General features: G+C 34.9%; 1 protein-coding gene across 1 annotated transcript in view; it reads left to right on the forward strand.

The window, feature by feature from the left end:
* Nucleotides 1–20,511, forward strand: part of arid5b (AT-rich interaction domain 5B) — a 155,906-nt gene that overhangs the window by 30,090 nt on the left and 105,305 nt on the right. Inside the window, exon 4 of the mRNA XM_048171029.1 lies at nt 19,681–19,911. Coding sequence (XP_048026986.1) covers nt 19,681–19,911 — 231 coding nt within the window. The remainder of the gene's footprint in view (nt 1–19,680; nt 19,912–20,511) is intronic.

Here is a 20,511-nt window from a genome sequence, read left to right on the forward strand (position 1 = left end):
TGGAAAAAGCCTGTTGGATTGCTAATAATGGCAGAGTCATTTTTTAAACACAAAACAGGGAAAGGGGCCGTAATCATCAAGTCCATATGTATTTGTTTTTGTTATTTCACCCAATTTTCGTCATTTCCACAAGGCAAGACTCCCTGAGCTAAAGTATGCAAGGTGAGATAGCGTCCTTGCCAGCAGACAGTCCAACAATGCGTACGTCTCCCAGGCCCGACCTTTGAGGAAATGAATAGTTTTATTGTCTGTCCATTACAGAGGCTGAAACAACAGTCAAGTTATTAACATTACTTCTCCTATAACAGCAAATCTCCCGTTTCCCCCACCCCCCAACAACCTGAAGCTGAAAGGAAAGAGGAAAAACATAACAAAAAGTTGCCAACAACAGATGGAAAATAAGCGTTCATTTGTCTTTTAGGAGTATTGCATTATGTGTTCTCAAACAGCTGCATTTGTTCCTGGAGAAGGAAATTCAAATAAATGTTAATGCAGTGTGGTGATCTTTTCTGAAGTTCGTCACTCCCTCCGGGCAGCTATTGTGGAATCTTATATTTTAAAGCGAGGGGGCCGGCTGCGTTTGTCAGGAAACACAATGTGGCTTATTGTGGTGTCTGGTGCCAAGCCTCAGTCACTCACGATGACTAATCTGTTATTATCATCAGCCAATCATTTCATGTTGAGTAAGCTTGGGGGGAGCTGCGAAATTCAAGAAGGCCTTCCTTAAATATTAAACGTCTCAGACTTTGTGCGGTTTGCCATCTCATAGGCTAATTAATGCCCTGTTTGGCTGCAGTGTCCTCTTGCCTTTGAGTGCTAATTCATTTTGCTTAGTCATATGGCTCTGAATATTTTGTGCATGAGGGGTTTAATTATTTGCTAATCAAATTTATTCCACTCAAAGTTTTATCATAGCCTTATATAAAGCCTACTGTATCATATTTGCTACAAAGCTTTCTAAGGTCTTTAAAAACTTATTAAAACTTATTAAACATTGCTACAAATCCTGCTGTACACATTCTACTACAATATGAGGTTTTTTTATATAGTGCTTTATACAATAGAGATTGTTTCAAAGCAGCTTTACAGTGAAATCGGGATATGATTATACTAGTTTATACCAGTTCTGTCATCTAGTTTATACTTTTTTTTTTTTTTTTTAGCAAGTCAAAAGCCTTTTAGTATCATTGGTCGTGGTACACGTGTCTTATTGTTGTGAAATCTTTACTGATTTTATATGTAAGAATGACTTTTATATTGTTTGAAATATATCAGTGTAAACACTTACTTGACTGAAGAAACTTAAGTTTACTTGATTATACATACTTTTTCTTTAGAAAAATCATGTTTAAATAAAAAGTTTTACATTTACTAGTTCAACAAAAAAAAGTAATTTATTATTATCCCCTCATGTTCTTGTTTTGTTTCTGTGGAACACAAATGGAGAACTTAAATTTCCTCACACAAAGCTGTCGTATGACTTAAGAATACTTGAAATATATTATGCAAATCATTTTATGGGAATTTTCTGTTTTTTCTGTATACGTTTATTATGTATCTGCTATATTCTTGTCCCATGGAAAGAAATAATAAATAGTCCATGTTTGACATGAGGACTCACATTGACAGAATATTTTGATGAAGTGGGTTTCTTTCTTTCTTTGCATTGTTGAATTTGACCTCATTGATGTTGTTTTAGAGGATGTGGTATTGCTCTCGGGGGGCTGCTCTCAAACCCCCAGGTGATTTGCACAAGCTTGCAGAAAAGGAAGACAGCAGCATGAGTTCAAAGCAGAGAGAACCATGTTCTTGTCAGCTGATATTTCAATGACTGAAAAACTCTCTTGGACTGATTTGTCAAGTTAGCTGTAAGCTCTTCGAGACAGTAGAACAAAGATGCCCTTTACAGCTGATCTGAGACCAGTTAGGACATTAAAACCTTTCTTATACAGCCAATAAGCAGCCACCTCTCACCCCTTCTGCCCCAGGGTAGTTGTCAGTTTGACCTTTAACCCCCAGTGAGTGTCGGTGCTGCTTAATAACAGCCATTAGTGAACGCTAGTGTTTTTTTCTTGTCGTCACACGTACTGTGTTTCTTTGAGTTTAAACATGTCGACACTGCACTTCTCAGACACTTGGGGTCTAATTTCAATCAAGCTAAACCCTTTCCTATCTTCAGAAGTCATGAACATATTTCTCTTAAAGTATAGCTCGGTGGTACGGTGGTAGAATTATCTTAACTGGTAGAGGTTTTGGTTCTGTAAGAACCACTATTAATTACACGCAGTAGCGCAAGTTGTGTTCTCAGTATTTCTACAAGGGGCAATATAGCTTTAGCGTAATGGTTAAACTGATAATCATGGTTATTTTGCTCCAAAATTATAATCACGATTATTAATCGCAATTAATATCCAGATATTCCAGAGTAAGATAATAAAGGCCATTTCACTTCACCTAATAGGCCTGTAGGTGGCGCATGGATTTCATTTAAATGTGCCATCGAACGTTTTTTACAAGATGTAATATAAGTCTAAGGTGTCCCCTGAATGTGTCTGTTAAGTTTCAGTTCAGAATACCCCATAGATTATTTTTAATTCATTTTTTTATGAATTATGTGTGATTATGTGAGTATTGTATTTATTTGGATGTTTACATTTGATTCTGAATGAATTTGAGGCTGTGCTCCGTGGCTAACGGCTAATGCTACACTGTTGGAGAGATTTATAAAGAATGAAGATGTGTTTATGAATTATACAGACTGCAAGTGTTTAATAATGAAAATAACGACGGCTCTTGTCTCCGTGAATACAATAAGAAACAATGGTAACTTTAACCACATTTAACAGTATATTAGCAACATGCTAACATGCTTATTGCTCCATCTTCCATTTTTCGCTATTGTTCTTGCTTGCTTACCTAGTCTGATGATTCTGCTGTGCACATCCAGATGTCCTGCCCTTGTCTAATGCTTGAACATGAGCTGGCATATGCAAATATTGGGGACGTAGTCGTACACCCCGACTGTTACGTAACAGTCGGTGTTATGTTGAGATTCACCTGTTCTTCGGAGGTCTTTTAAACAAATGAGATTTATATAAGAAGGAGGAAACAATGGAGTTTGAGACTCACTGTATGTCATTTCCATGTACTGAACTCTTGTTATTTAACTATGCCAAGATAAATTCAATTTTTCATTCTAGGGCACCTTTAACCAACTATGATAGGTTCATCAAATGGATAATCAATACAAAAATGGTGGCTCCTAATCTTAATTTCAATAATTCCATATGTAAAATTTTGACTTTCTACTGTAGCACAGAGGTTACATTTATTGCATTTATTTATTAAGTGCATTTATTCACCAACCATGATCGCAATCAAAATGGTCGAAATTCATGTTTGTATTTATTACAGTTTGTCACAGAGAAGGAATGTTGTTAAACTTCAACATACATTTATGTCTGTGTTGCCAGATCATCAGCGCTTTTTTTGCAGCCCAGAGAGAGCGCGTGTGCGACGAACTAGGTCTTGTTTACAAAGCATTCATCACCGAAATTCTTGGAACAAACAAACATACACGCATAACTCCATTGCAGCTCCGGAAAAACAAACTTCATCCAATGTTCCCTTAACGCTGGTTTCTTTGGGAAGCTGAAAAAGTTAATTTTTCCCTCACAACCAAAAACACTCCTTTGGTGACAGGAGCTGCGTCTCATTTCGGAGGCTGCGTCCTCCAGAGGTCACATTTGAAGGCTGCATACGTCATCAAGGATTATTTAAGAGAAGTAACCGTAATAAAATTGACTGATATTCATTGTGAGGTGTAAAATCATGTAATTTCTTTCTTACTTTGCAGTCTTAACAGTTATTTTTCTTAAATGAGACTGCCTCGTTGATGTATGCAGCCTTCAAATGCGGCCTTGAAGGCTGCAGCCCCTGAATTGGGACACAGCCATTGTTGAAAAATCTCTCAGCTTCCGTATCCCGAACGAAGCGTGTTGATGGGCGTGCTCTTGCTCTTGCTCTGGGTGATGTGTGTGTGCACGCTTATCAGGGAGAAGTGCCCATACAAGGAATTCCGAACTTTATTACGTGATAAAGGGTCCGTAACAGGAAGTAGTGTATTTGGCACAGAAATACTCCTGTCATACGTCCAACTTGTGTTTTGAAACTTGGGCCATGTTTAGCATGAGAATGCAACTCTTTAACAGTGTAAATAAGTCAGAATGCATGAAATAGCATTAGACCCCCCCCTTTAACCTATATAATATAATAATAAAAATGAGTAAAAATTAAAGATTAAAATATTATAAAATTTAAATAGGCCTATATGATGTACTTTATTGCTGTAAAAATAGTATTTATATAATATAATATAATATAATATAATATAATATAATATAATATAATATAATATAATATAATATAATATAATTTTGTATAAAAGAAGACCTTTAAATATCTTTGTCTACATTATAACAGTGTTTTCTTATATTCTTTATTCCCCTGCTTCTCCCTGAGGGGACATGATATTCGTGGATTCGATGACATTTCACCAAGTGCTTAAATTTCCCTTATTTGGATGGCAGAATGTGATTGAAATTTAAACTGCACAATTATTGCGGTTATTTAAAATAATTGCCATTAGAATGAATAACCAAGATCAGACGATTAATCAACAATCGCGACAGGCCTACACTTTGGTCAGACTGCCCACGCCTGTTGAAAATATATCATCCTTTTATCTATTTAGATCTGCCTTTGAAAAGTAGCAATAAATGAGAGCTACTGCCAATATCAGTGTGCTTTTATTCCTTCATAGCGCAGAACCCCGCAGTTCAAGATGGACGGTGATCCCTTAATATGCATGCTCTTTGTGACGGCTCCTACAATTATGAATGATTAATTCTTTGGACAGTAATTGAAAAGGCCTTGTCTACCGCTGACTGCAGATGAAGAAATCAGCACAATAGTGCATTGATAGCATACTATCTTCTTATCCTCTGTCATCTAATCCCTCCTTTGTGTCACACTCAAAATGCTTTTTAATTAGTTTCATTGGGTAATGCTCTTCTTTCCCTCTGTCTGTGGCTATTGTCATCATGTTGAGTCACATGAGTGCCACCATTGTTTCCAGCGGGGCTCCCCAGAATACATTTGCTGTTTCCCGTGAACAAGCGCAAGTTAATCGCTTTGACATACATGTCTTTCGTCTCCACTGTTTGACTGTTAACAAATTGAAATTTGTCATTAAAATAAAAAAATACATGCAAAAGATGTTGTGTCGGGGGTGTTATGGTATGCATTCGTTGATTAAAAACTTCAGAAAGAGTAGCATAAGTATATAAATTATTTAATGACTTAAGGTTTATGTAATAACATAAACAGCTCTGGGTAGTAACTGATTATATGTAATCTGCATAATGTAATCAGATTACAAAAATTAAATACTTGTAATTAGATTATATTTCTTTTTAAACTACTCATAATCGGATTACAGTATACTTTTTTTTTTTTGATTACATGAAAACTTCATATTCAAAAAATGGCAGTAAATATTTATAATTAATTGATTCTCCCTAATTCGATTTTTATCTTTTAAATTTTCCTTTCTCAAAAGTTTTGTGGAATTGCACACACAGATCGGCCACTAGTCAGGCGACTATAATTAAATGGAAAATTTGAGAGGCCGCACAACATAAACTTTTTTTAGTTAGTGCTTTATTTTGATAGTTTTTATTTATTTATTATAATTTAACTTTTTATGATTTAATCAAGCTTTTCATACATTTATAAACCCCTTGCAGTTACTTCTCAAACCCTAGTTAGGGAAACCCTGACTTAATGTAATGTTTAATGCACTTCTTGTTGTTGATAACAAAAAAAAAAAAAAATCATTTTTCTTTCTTAGTATTTTTTTTTTATCAATACGGTACAAGATTTGCTATTCAAATGTTATAAACAAGTAAGGTCAAAAGTAATCTAAAAGTAATCTAAAAGTAGTCAGATTATATTACCTTAAATGTTTAAAGTAATAGATTATGTTACTAACTACAATTTTTATCATGTAATTTGTAATGGACTTTGTACCTAGCACTGAACATAACACAGAGAATTAAATATTGTTGTGCATTTACTATTTCATCCAAATTAGCTATTTATGCTCAGCTGTTTTTCCTAGTTTTCAAAGACTGGCAATGTGTTAATCCGTCCCTGTCGTGCTTATGAGCTTCAGAGATGAAAGCACCTTTAATTCCATTGTTTTCAACTTGACTGGAGATAAATTCTGGGGTGCCGCTCAAATCTCTTGTAGTATGTACGAGAGATGTTCCATTATATGAACAATTCATGAGAATTTATGCATTACTCATACAATTCCCACGACTCACGTTCACAAGTCCGTGAACGGCTCGCTCTGTCATTCTGCTGTATGTCGCACACAAATATGCTTGTTCTGTTGCATGAAAGATATATTTCTAGAAAACAAGTAATCTGTTTCATTTACTATTTGGAAAGCTAGTGAACACAACAACCTTCGACGCACGCTAGAAAGGTTTAGCTTGTGTGTATCTTAGTAACTCAACAGCTGTAGAAACAAAGAGGTGGGTGTCGGGAGATTGAATCACCTGGTGTATTAGCACTTACGAAAGAAGCTATTTTGAGCCATATGGTAATGCTATGACAGTCTGACTGTATTAAACATATAATTACCATTTTTACTCTTCAGTGTCACATGATCCTTCAGAAATCATTCTAATATGCTGATTTGGTGCTCAACATTTATTTTTATTATCAATGTTGATAACGATTGTGCCGCTTAAAGGGTTAGTTCACCCAAAAATGAAAATTCTGTCATTAATTACTCACCCTCATGTCGTTCCACACCCGTAAGAACTTTGTTCATCTTTGGAACACAAACTTAGATATTTTTCATAAAATCCGATAGCTCAGAGAGGCCTGCATTGCCAGCAAGACAATTAACATATTTAATGCCCAAAAAGCTAAAGACATATTTAAAACAGTTCATGTGACTACAGTGGTTCGACCTTAATGTTATGAAGTGACGAGAATACTTTTTGTGCACCAAAAAAACAAAATCACTTTATTCCAAATCTAGTTATGGGTGATTTCAAAAACTGCTTTGAAGCTCGAAGCTTTCGAATCTTTTGTTTTGAATAGTGGTTCGGAGCGTGTTCAAACTGCCAAAGTCACTCCCCCTAGTGGTGAACCATTGAAATTTCGAAACACTTATGATGTTACAAAGCCTCATTTACTGAAATAATATGCGCTCCGAACCACTGAGTCACATTAACTGTTTTAAATATGTCTTTAGCTTTTTGTGCACTAAATGTTTTAATTTTCTTGCTGGTAATGCAGGCCTCTCTGAGCCGTTGGATTTTATGAAAAATATCTTAATTTGTGTTCTGAAGATGAACGAAGGTCTTACGGGTGTGAAACGACATGAGGGTGAGTAATTAATGACAGAATTTTCATTTTTGGGTGAACTAACCCTTTAATACTGCTTCATAAACTGTGTTTTTTTTTATATATTAATGGACAATTCAGCATATATTTGAAATAGAAATCTTTTTTACATTATAAATGTCTTTAATGTCACTTTACACTGTAAAAAAGAATTGTTGGTTTAACTAAAATAAGTTACCTGGTTGCCTTAAAATTTTGAGTTCATTGAAATTAAAAATTTGAGTTAATACAATGAAGGCGACTGGTTTAATCAACAGAAACTCATAATAATATGTTATCTGAACTACATAAATTATCTAAGTTGATTTGACAAAAGAAAAAAAGAGCAAATAATGACATTTTTTTACAGTGTATATCAATTCATGTTTCCTAATAAAAGTTTTAATTTCTTTCAAATAAATAAATAAATATTGGAATGGTAGTGTATAAAAAAAATTATGTATGAAATATGCCATGCTGAGACTTATAAGAACACACCATTTTATTTGAAGATGCAAACAAATATTCAACTTAGTTTGAACTGAGTTTGAAAGTAATGAATCAAACTTGCTAACTGCTGAATCAGAAATGCCATTGAAATATCTCACCATGCTCTCATACTCATGGGATAGGGAGGTATTGCAAAACTAGTCTAATGACACAGTTTAGGAAACTTAAAGGCCAAATATTGAAATTACTGCAACATTCACAGTGTTGCTTAATTTATTTATGCAAGCAAGCAAAATAATCAAAATATATGGGGAATATTCCTTTATATTGCTCAACACTATATCAATATTTCCTTTTTCCTTGAGTTCATCATGGGAAGTTATCTTTCTTTTCCAGAAACAATATCTATGTCTTTTGTATGTGGCTGCACCTTGTTATTCAGTTCTCTATATATAGAGACATCATTAGAATAATAGGCTCAACATGTCTGTTCTCTCGTCTCTTCACAAAGTAGAACATTTTGACATAACCAAATTTGTTCTACCTTGTCATGTTTTTACAAGAGCCATTAAATGCAAAGTTTGCTGTGTGGTAATCAATAATACAGACAGTTATATTTGGAGCCGGTCCCCCTGTTGGAATATTAGAGCTTTAGGCTTGTTGCTAGGGAGCAACACGAATTGTGCTGGAACTATAGCGGACGAATGCCCACTGCTGTAAAATATCGACAGGTGCCATAAATCATCAACAAACAGTTTCATGTCGACATCAGGGGATATCCTGGAAAAATGAGCTCAGGGTAATTTAAGCTCGGACAAGCTGGAATCAAATAAAAAGTAATATCATAGAATTATGGGTAGATTTGTGCCACGTTGTCCTGCCCACATATGTATCAAGTGAAATACTATATATTGGGTTTAATCGTCAAGCGATTCCTGCGTCATGCAATTGGCAATCATACAAACTCACCAAAGAAACAGTTTCAGTATAAATGAGTGCAGAAACATTATGTTTTTCCAAGTGCCCACTCTCAGCTGAACGTTTACTCTCAGTTTGGTGAAAATACCATAATGTCCATCATTGAGTAAATAAAAGGCTTGTTTGAAGGGTAATAGTTGATTCTTGAATGCTTCTCAGGCTTTTAGACAGCCAAGTCCTTGGAGAAGAACAAGAAGGCATAATGGGGACATTTGAATATAAAATGCTTCATATATTTATGTGAAATAGTGGCAAGTGATTGGTTATCTAGAGAATATGTTTCATATTATCTTGATGACGACCCCTATACCTTGAGGAGGAGAAATGCAAATAGCTTGAAAGACTGAAGTATTGCTGTTTACTGTGTCCCAGCATCTTACAGAGGACACAGTCAGTGTAAATAGCAGCCTAGCAGGTACCTGAAATTGTCTTTAAGGGTTTAAACTGTACCATCAAAACACTTTCAACTTATTGTTTACGTGTAGAAAGATAGCTCGTGTCTACGACTGTACAATTTAAAAAAAAAAAAAAATGGTAAAATGAAAATCTAAATTGTGATATGGCTAGACATGTAATTATAAATGTAAAATATATAATGAAAAAGACTTTAGTAGCGTCATAATTCAGTATAATATAAATAATAATACATTTTAATATTGCAGAAATGTAGCCTAGTATGTAAGTTTTTTTTAAAGGAAGTTCCAAAAATAACTGTGTGAATGAGAAGTGGATTGATTTTAATCTGTATTCACTTCTAATGTTCAGTATAATATAAATATTATTGCAATAATGTAATATTTAAGGTTTCAAAGAAGTTCCAAAAATAACTGTGTGAATGAGAAGTGGATTGAGTTTAAGTGGTCCAAAAAGAGATCTGAATTCACTTCTAATGTTCAGTGTTCAGTATAATATAAATATTATTGCAATAATGTAATATTTAAGTTTTTTTAAAAGAAGTTCCAAAAATAACTGTGTGAATGAGAAGTGGATTGAGTTTAAGTGGACCAAAAAGAGATCTGAATTCACTTCTAATGTTCAGTGTTCAGTATAATATAAATATTACTGCAATAATGTAATATTTAAGTTTTCAAAGAAGTTCCCAAAAATAACTGTGTGAATGAGAAGTGGATTGAGTTTAAGTGGACCAAAAAGAGATCTGAATTCACTTCTAATGTTCAGTGTTCAGTATAATATAAATATTACTGCAATAATGTAATATTTAAGTTTTCAAAGAAGTCCCAAATATAACTGTGTGAATGAGAAGTGGATTGAGTTTAAGTGGACCAAAAAGAGATCTGAATTCACTTCTAATGTTCAGTGTTCAGTATAATATAAATATTACTGCAATAATGTAATATTTAAGTTTTCAAAGAAGTCATAAATATAACTGTGTGAATGAGAAGTGGATTGAGTTTAAGTGGACCAAAAAGAGATCTGAATTCACTTCTAATGTTCAGTGTTCAGTATAATATAAATATTACTGCAATAATGTAATATTTAAGTTTTCAAAGAAGTCCCAAATATAACTGTGTGAATGAGAAGTGGATTGAGTTTAAGTGGACCAAAAAGAGATCTGAATTCACTTCTAATGTTCAGTGTTCAGTATAATATAAATATTACTGCAATAATGTAATATTTAAGTTTTCTTTAAAAGAAGTTCCAAAAATAACTGTGTGAATGAGAAGTGGACTGATTTTAAGTGGACCAAAAAGAGATCTGTATTCACTTCTAATGTTCAGTGTTCAGTATAATATAAATATTATTGCAATAATGTAATATTTAAGGTTTTCAAAGAAGTTCTGTAAATAACTGTGTGAATGAGAAGTGGATTGAGTTTAAGTGGACCAAAAAGAGATCTGAATTCACTTCTAATGTTCAGTGTTCAGTATAATATAAATATTATTGCCATAATGTAATATTTAAGTTATCAAAGAAGTCCCAAATATAACTGTGTGAATGAGAAGTGGATTGAGTTTAAGTGGACCAAAAAGAGATCTGAATTTGCTTCTAATGTTCACATGTTGTTAACAAATAAAACTATTAAAAAGTTTGCATTAATTGAAATATGGTATGAATAAAATAAAACAGATTAAAAACTTAAATTAAATTTAGAAGTGCTGTATTGGCAGCTAATAAAAATAAAATAAGTTTAAGCTGAAGTACTAAAATTACTAAAAAAATAAATAAATAAAAAGAACTAAATAAATAAATTCAAGCCAAATAAAAATATATTTTTTGAAAAATAATACAAATGACAAAAGGATATAACACAATTTATAGAACCTGTATTACAATTAAAATGAAAGCTGAAAATATAAAAATACAAACAATAATATAATACTACAAATATATAAATAATATTAAAATGAAACTCTAAAGTGAATGCAATGACAGCTGAATTTTTTTTCTCACTTCAGTTTACTTTTGGGTCAATTGAAGTTTGAGTTTGATTTCTTTTAAAAACGACTTGAGTGTGAACACTTTTAAATATGGTGTGTGTAAGTTTTTGATGTTAAAATACCAGTTTGAGTAAACTTTACATATGCAGATTTTTCCTGAAAATTGTAAACACTGTGGTACCATCAAAACATTGCTCATGTGTTTGTTTGAGCGTCATAGCAACACAACAGCATTGCTTAAGCCAGTAGCATGAGTTTGAGGCAGGGCTATTTGTTTGTCAACTTCATGGTAGATGAGGAAATACTGAATTATTTTTGGTATTCCATTTGGTGATGCTAGTGCCACAGAAATTTCTGTCGGTACAAAGAGCTTCTCTTTCAGTGTGATTTTATGCCTTTAATTCTTGTGGCTTTGATATCTAAACATCAGCAATACGAAATGTTAAATGTTAACAGATTGCTTTTCAAATCAGAATAACGGCTGTATGATTGCTCTGACCAAATCGACCAGCCCTTCTTTTGTCCTTTACACCTCCAAGTATTCCTGTACATTGTTATTCTGTATTTACAACATCCCGATCGATATTGCTCGGTAGTGTATGTTAGAATCTTTTCTGGTTCTCACATCAGGCATATTGAAGCATCAGAACCAATTTAATGACCCAACAGGGGTGCAGAATCTCAGCAGCCCGCAACATTAATAGATGGATGTTTTTGACTCATTAGAGGTCGCGGCTGTGAATAATAATTAGGGAAAGACTGATTATGCTGAACCCAACTCTAATAAGACATGCATTTAAAATTTCTCTACAATCTCTGCGCACACACTCATCACTCCAACATAAAGCACACACACACACACAGGAAATTGATTTGTGGGTTTATGACTGAAGTGCAATTTTGTTAACTATTATTGACGGGGAGTCTTGCATTAAAACAGTTGCCGTGGCGATGACACATTTTCCTTTCATTATTGTGTGCAGAGAGCACTAATACTAACACACGCCAGTAACTTTAGCATCAACGCATGCTTATTTTAATACAGTAACCAGGACAACTAACAAGCAGCTGCTGTCAGGATTCCAGGAATCGTTCTTTTTTTTACCTTTCTATCTCTGTCCTCACGCTTGAATTGATATTTTGACCTGCATATTTTAAAGAGACAGGTAGCTATTACAGTGTGTTTGTTGAAGCTGACTCATTGACAGGGAGAATATGTTGGGTAAGGGTTGTTTTGGAGGGTGGAGATGTAGAAGAATGTGTCTCAAGGCCTGTGTTTGACTTTCTGGGAATTCACCGGCCGGCGATACGTTTGAAGAATATGCGTAATGTACATTAAGCGGCGGTTGTTTTTATTGGGGTTTAGTCAGAGTTCCTGGTGTCTGCAGAAGATGTTTGGCTGATAACAAACAATGTTGTGCTGAGAGCTTAGGTTTCATTGTGTTATAATCAAAGGGGCTTTTTCATGTCGTAATCTGGGGTTATGGACTTATTTGAAATTGTTGATTGGCAAAAAGCCTCACGGAAGACGAATGACAAGTAATTTGGATAAATGGCCCTGTAAACTCCCATCACAAGCTCGGGCACGTTCGAGAGCGAACTTTAAACAAACATTATGAAATGTTTATCTGAATTTATGTGTCATAACTGCAATGTAAAGTACACTCTTTTTGTTTTTTGTTATTGAAAATATGTACCTTGGGTTGCAATTAGTTTTTTTTTTTTTTTTTATTCAGTTCTCACTCTGTCTGTCTCCTTGGGCTTTTTGTTCTGTCTTGTAACATGACATTCATTCCTTTTGTGAAATAATGAAAAAGCCAAGTGACTGAATTTCATTCCATCTCATCAAAACAAGGTTCTGTTCAAAAATGGCTTCATTCATTTTGATTGATGTCACAGATCCTCAAACCAAGTTTTATAGAACAAAAATATCATGAATTATTAAAACTCAGGGGCGTTTTACCACATACGCCCGTGTTTTATGTTTAATTGGTCCTCTTTGGCAACGGCGAGCGCTGGAGAGGTGTTATGTAAATATATTCCCACAGAGGCCCATTTGACATTTTGTGGAGCACTTGAGCAGTATACAGAGAGCAAACTGAAATAGGGAAAATGTCCATTCGTTCTGATCTGATGAGACATGTTAGGATTGCTCATGCAGATTTCAGTCTGATGATTTTGCGACCAGTTAGTGCCTACCTGTGTGTTTCCCGCCTTCCTCATCACAAAGGCTTCTTGTAGAGCTGCGCGATTCTGGATAAATTGAGAATCGCGATTCTTGCACGATTCTAAACAGACAACTGAACAAAATAACATGTCATTTACTAGAGGTTCTGACATATGTTAATTGCTGCAGTCTATTTAAAATGTTTAAAAAGAAATCAGTTTGAATGAATGACTCTATGACTCGCTCATAAATACTGTACTTTCATTTAATGGAGGAATCAGCGTTTTTGAACAAATCTATTGAATGAATGATTCAATGACAAATCCAATTTTTTAACAGTCACTTGTTGCCACCTACTGGTGTAACGACATAATAGATACAATCTTTATTTGATGCGTTCATTTACTTTCAAAAGGTGATTTACTCTATTTTGATCGCTACTGTACATTGTAAACCTGAATAAGCTGGCAAAACTCAAAAGATTTGAGGTAATCAGTTACATCAAAATGTTTAAGTTAAGAAATTCAAAGTTTAAGTAACCAAAACTGGAAGATTTTTATTTTGTACCCACATATCAATTGACCCTTTGCAAAGACCCGCCCCCCTTAGTTACTGTTGTTTTGTCCGACAAGCTGTGGCACTGTTACACCACAGGCAGTGAAAAATACATCGCAGAGCAAAGAGGACACTGACAACACGTCGACAGACAAGACAGAGCAGGTTACTTATGATATTAAACAAAGTCCCAGCTTTCAAACTGTGTAGTTATTAAAGAAATTCAAACAATTGTGGCTCTTTAATGTGTCGTGACCATGGTCGTGACAGATTGCTGTAGCGCCTCAGCTTAAGAGGCTCGTTAACCGATCATCTCTTCCTACTAGTCCATTTATAGCGTCAAATAAACATGAATGAACATGAGAATGAATGTTGTTTCAAACGCGGAAAGACGTCAATATACACAATTTTTCAAGTTTAACTCCACCGAGGTTAATCTTCTAATTACTGGCTGCTTTGTCGGACAAAATGGCGGATGCGGCGTTTTGATTGGTTAGATCGCTTGTCAATCAAACTCCCGGCGAAGGGTCAATTGCGCTTAACTTGAAATATTTGAGTAAGCATTCATACATTTACCTTAAAATTATCATGTAATCTCTCCTAAATATTGTTAGTAGTGGAAACTTGTCTAGCTTTAACTAGCTAATTCATTAAATGCTAACTTTCCAATGCTTTGATAGCATTAGTACAGAAATTGCTGAATGACTATGGCAATGTAGAACATATACCTGTTCTCAAACCAAGCTTATGATCCACTCATCATCATTATGGTAACCCCCCCAAAAAACCCAACATTACAGAGACTTCAAAACATTAGACACTACTAAATATCCCACTTAACATTAATCTTGCACAAAAAAAGGTTAATAAAACTCAAAACAATGAAACAATTCAGATTTTTAAAAATGTGAAAAAGGAAAGTTTTAACTACTCATAAAAGTTAGGATTTGATTGAACTAATTTGTTTAAAAACAATGAATTATTTTGAACATATTACAGCATAGACAGCAGTGTTTATATCTGAACTATAAACTTTATATCAGTATTGTGATAATTTGAACATTTGTAACAGAAATAATGACACTTTGTGGTTGAAAAGGCCGTTTGTGAAACTTTTTCATGCCTATACACGACAACTGCTTTCTCTGGTTCAACGACAGCATGAACACAGATTTGAAAGTTCGCTGTGATCATACTTATCAAAAGTTTAATGTAGACATAGCCAAATCGCTGTCATTTAGGAATGAGATGGCAATCTTTTAACAATTAATCGTGTAGCTCTAGCTTCTTGTCAAGTGTGTTACAGGAAAATTGCATAATCGATTTTCAGTGCTCTCTAATCATAGTGTCGTCTTAGCCAATTAAATCGCTAAGCATAAGAAATCCTTTCTTTAAAAAAGGTTAGAATTTATTAACAGTGTGGCTGTAGAGCATGTTTCTGACCTCTTCTGTAGAGCAAAGCCCAATCTAATCAAGAAAGTGTACGTAGGATCCCTGCGTGATTAGCATGGCACAGAGCGGCCCTTAAAAGATATTTTGAGACCAACTTCAGTGGTGCTAATTGCAAGTAAATGAGGAGAATACTGTGGGTCTTAAATGAGTCTTCAAATTGTTCAAATTAAGTCAAATTGTTTTTCAGTTCAGGAAAAAGGAACCTTTAAGAAAATATTATTTATCCAACTCGTGAGGTCAAATATTATATGAGATTTGTTTTCTTTTTTTAATAAAATAAAACCCTGTTACCAACATTGGGAATGTCTAAATACAGATTAAAGAATTAGGAAAATGAATTATTAAAAATGAATAATTATTAATATTGATATATTGAGAAAATGGAGGTTATTTACTTGTTTTGCCTCCGTGCTGTAATTAGATGTCACTTTCTGTGTCACAATTTTATGGAATGCCTATTTATTTATTTTTTACTGGGGGAAATCCTGTGCTAACAGTGTTGTACACAAAATGTGTGACAGAGCTAAAGATTATGTTTTGGTAATTAAAAGCAAATTTTGGTTTTAAATACCAGTTTAACAGATAATGCCACAATGATCACACTGTTAATTCTAGTCATCTGATATGGACTAGAATGCCCAGGCTTTTTAAAATAGATGAGAAAAATAGAAAGAATGAGAGGAAATGTGCTCCACAAAGAAGAAAACGTAATACATGCAGTAAAAGTCCAATAAAAGGATAAGCAGTATAAATCAAAATATTTCATGTTCTCTTCTCTACAGCCATCAGTTTGAGACTGCAGTCTCTCCGTTTCATTTGAAACAGGCCGCTGTAGTCATGCAGCACCAACAAATGTAATCAAATATGTTGAGCAATAATAATATGAGGTCAACGAAATTATTTTTGAATAAATGATCATGCATCTGTCATCTGTTCTCTGAAGTTCTCAGATGGTTTGTGTTTGTTCTTTCTCTTATGAACATATGAGTTTTTGGGTGGAATCTGTTTGTGACCAACGGCAGATGGGGGGATTGTTCGGGAAACCTTTTTGAAAACAGTCATTATTTTTGCAGTTCTGTTTGGTGATACCAGTAGTGCAGAAATTAGTGCAAAAAAAAAAAAAAATAGCTTTATGGCTCTGCTGCAGAATTTTTGCGGCCATTGTGTGTGAATAAAGCGAAATGGCTTGTTCTCTCCAGGGACGCCATCGTTTGAGGTTTTTCGACTCGCATGTCATATTACGAGAGCTTGAATTCTGAGATGTCAGGTTTTTGAGGTCGAGAGATGCGATGATTCTTTGATTCAGCCAAGAGGTTGGTTTTTTTTTCGAGTTCTGATAGGAAGACTAACAGGCGAACGCTATTGCTCAGATCTCTGATCTCCAAGAACTGAGTGACGTGGCTTCCTGCCCAGAATCTTTTATATTGCCAATCCTAACAGAGAGCTGTCATGTTAAACCAGCAGCTCAGGCTGTAGTAAAACATAATAGCCCACAAATCTATATATCCGAACCCCTGGGAGCAGCTTTCCTCCACGATCCTCCATTATAGAATAAGATTAGCTATATGAAGTCACAGCGCTTTGATTTGGATTGAATTATCATCACTGCCAAGCTAGTATTGGAGAAATAAGATTCATCAATGATCAATTCAGCAATATGCCATTGTATGACTAATCAAATGATGTGTGTGTGTGTATATATATATACAGGGGTGCACATAACTTTTTTGGTCTGGTTCTCAAGGGAGTACCTGGAGATGTTGCTTGGTACTCACACTTTACACGACACATCCAAAAAGCTGTCCTTATCACTTTCCTCCTAGCTCTCCTAATCTTCTTTTCTCTCGAACATAATAGCCCACAAATCTATATATCCGAACCCCTGGGAGCAGCTTTCCTCCACGATCCTCCATTATAGAATAAGATTAGCTATATGAAGTCACAGCGCTTTGATTTGGATTGAATTATCATCACTGCCAAGCTAGTATTGGAGAAATAAGATTCATCTGTATATATATATATATATATATATATATATATTATATATTAGGGCTGTCAATCGATTAAAATTTTTAATCTAATTAATTACATACTCTGTGATTAATTAATATAAGTTAATCGCATACATAATTTTTGCTGTGCAAGTATTAAATATTTCAATTCGTCTTTGGTGGTGACAGACATGGTCATCCACACAAACAGTAAAAAGTGCCCTACCCACGTGATCTGCGAGCCCGATACTGACAAAGTACCCGTCACTCTCACTGTAATTCTTTCTTGCCCTCTTTGCAAAAAAAAAAAAAAAGTGATTTTATAGCTTTGTAAGAGAAGATGCTTTTTTGCTAAACCTGAAAAGTATTAAAAAGTAGCATTTAGAAGTTATATTAACTAATAATATAATTTTCTACCATATACAATTGATTGCACCTAGCTAACAACAACTTGCTTTGTTCTGGTTTCACCTCTCTCCAGTCTAAACTAACTGATTTTATAGGTAGGCCTAATTTACTACATATTGTCATTTAAATAACCTGAAAATATTGTGGATTATTAAGTCTAATTTTACTAACCACTCTTGCTAAATGGGGTAAGCACACTTATGTTCTCATTTCAGAGTTGTTCGAGTAAATGATTCATTATAGACCGTGTGGACAGATCAGTTGTTGTCATGATTCATTCAAATGAATCTGTTCAAATGAGTCATTAGGTCGCGAATCGGACATTAGCGGACGTTGACGCGTTGCGTGCGAATCGCGACTGTTATTAGGATATCGCAAAAGATTTGTCAACACAGAAAACACTTCACCACTGGATAGGATTTTCTTTTTGTTTACTGAAAGTGTGGTTTATGTCAGCTGCACGTGCAGGGCGCCTGTCAGAGAAGATGAGGTGACGTTCTTTTGAGCACTATTCACACCCAGTGGTTATTCAGGAAAAACATTACGAATGCGCCTCGTGAAACATGGATTCGGTCTTACGAACTTTTAGCATTGTGTCAGTTGATTTAGATTATTATGTGTGAGGTAGAGAGAGTGCAAAGACGCTTACTTTGAAGACGAAGAGAGCTCGCACGCACGAGGGAGGAGCTCTGCTCGTTATGTCCGTCAGCGCAGCAGTCGTCTCCCTCCTTCATACTAGAACGGCTCCAGGTTCAAAGGTCATTACGGAATGGATTAATCTGCGTTATTTTGACAGCCCTAATATATATATATATATATATATATATATATATATATATATATATATATATATATATATATATATATATTTAAAAGTGACAAATTTCCATAATTCCAGCCTATTCATTGGTTGCCCATCTACTTTGACCCACCTTCAAACACTGTAGTTGTAGCTGAGGCCTTGGTTTGTGTCACATTGAGAAGATGCTGTTTTCTGAGCTGAGAAAGGAAATGAGGACTCGGGCTCGAATTGATACTGAGGCCATCGTTACTGTTCATATCACTGTGTATAGAAGTGCTGAGGAAGCCTCCGAAGATGAAATTCAAATATGGTAATGGATGTCTCGTTTCCGACACGTTGTAAGCAGTAGGCCCATCACAACAGACTGGGCCGTCTGACCAATCAGAGCAGAGTAAGAAAATGACATAATAGGGGCCCTTTAACTACAGTTTTCTTAGAATCTTTACTGTCTGCAACTGTAAAATCTAGTCCACTGGTAATGCAAGATTGACAGCTGCACACAAAAACGTTTGCAATTTGAAATGTTCGGCTGATAACCTACAGTAAAAGCGGCACTTAGTTCAACCAGTGGCGTAACAATGGGGTGGGACTATTTGTTGGTCTGACCAGTAGCAGATGCGGGAGTGTTTGAAAGCCTTTTTTATTTATCAGAGCTTTGGCGCACAGGATAATGTGTTGCGTACAATGTATAAGGAGCTGTTGTGCTTATAGTGACCCGGGTTCGAATCCGGCCTGTGTTATGTTTAGATTCCTATTATTTTCCTTTCAGTCCTTCATTATCCTACACTATAAAAAAATGTTTTCTACTTTCTACTTCTTATTTTAACATTTAAATCAATGTGTTACTTTTCGGAAAATATTTGTGAAATTTACTAGCAATTTCTGAGTGAAAATTTTGAAAAGTACATTTTTTCAAAGTAAATTTTATTTATTGGCAAAATAAATATTGCCATATTTTTAGTTGATTTAAATTATTATTAAATTATTAATAATTATATTATTTCTTGTCTTTAGGTGATGATGCAGAGGAAAAGAAGGTTCTGGTACTGAGTTACCCCCAGTACTGTCGGTACCGCTCCGTCATCGCGCGGCTCCGGGAGAGGCCAACCTCCCTCCTGACGGACCATGTGGTGCTGGCCCTGGGAGGAATCGCCTCCCTCACCAACAACACCCAGATCCTGTACTGCAGGGATACTTTCGAGCACCCCACACTGGTGGAGAACGAGAGTGTGTGTGATGAATTTGGTAAGTGGATTTTATAGAAACTGTGATTTGGGTCTGAAACAAACTCTACGCAAGTACGTGAATGCAAACATTTAATGTTTTTGTGCGTCAATGTGCTCAAAAATGTGTCAGGCTGCAGAGATGAACAGATATTGCCATTTTATGACGATAGCAATACAGATTATTTTTACATTTACAGTAAGTGTTTGTGAACCAATTTGCAAATATATTTATGCAAAGTTGTTTTGTGATCTAAATGGTTGCAAATTTGTTTCCATTTTTGTTGTGGGATATCTAATTGTTAATGGGGTAATTCACCACTGGCAAAATGGGCTTTTTATTAAACTTGGCTGCCTATTGAAATCTGTACTTCCTGACTATAGAAAAAGGGCTGTTGTCTTCCCTTTTTTTCAAATAGGTTGGAAAACTATAACGGCCATAATGCACTGGACATGTTGCCATTCAAGGCCACTTCCTGTCTGCTCCTATTGGATAGGCTTGACCAGAATCAAATACTGCCTTGCTTGAGTATAAAATACTTCTTAGCAAACTTTTAGTCATAATAGTGTTGATTTAGTGCAAGAATTCAAAGAGTAAATGTTTAGCGTTTTAAATGCATTA

The sequence above is a fragment of the Megalobrama amblycephala genome, linkage group LG20 (genome assembly GCF_018812025.1).
Source record: "Megalobrama amblycephala isolate DHTTF-2021 linkage group LG20, ASM1881202v1, whole genome shotgun sequence".
Classification (NCBI taxonomy): Eukaryota; Metazoa; Chordata; class Actinopteri; order Cypriniformes; family Xenocyprididae; genus Megalobrama; species Megalobrama amblycephala.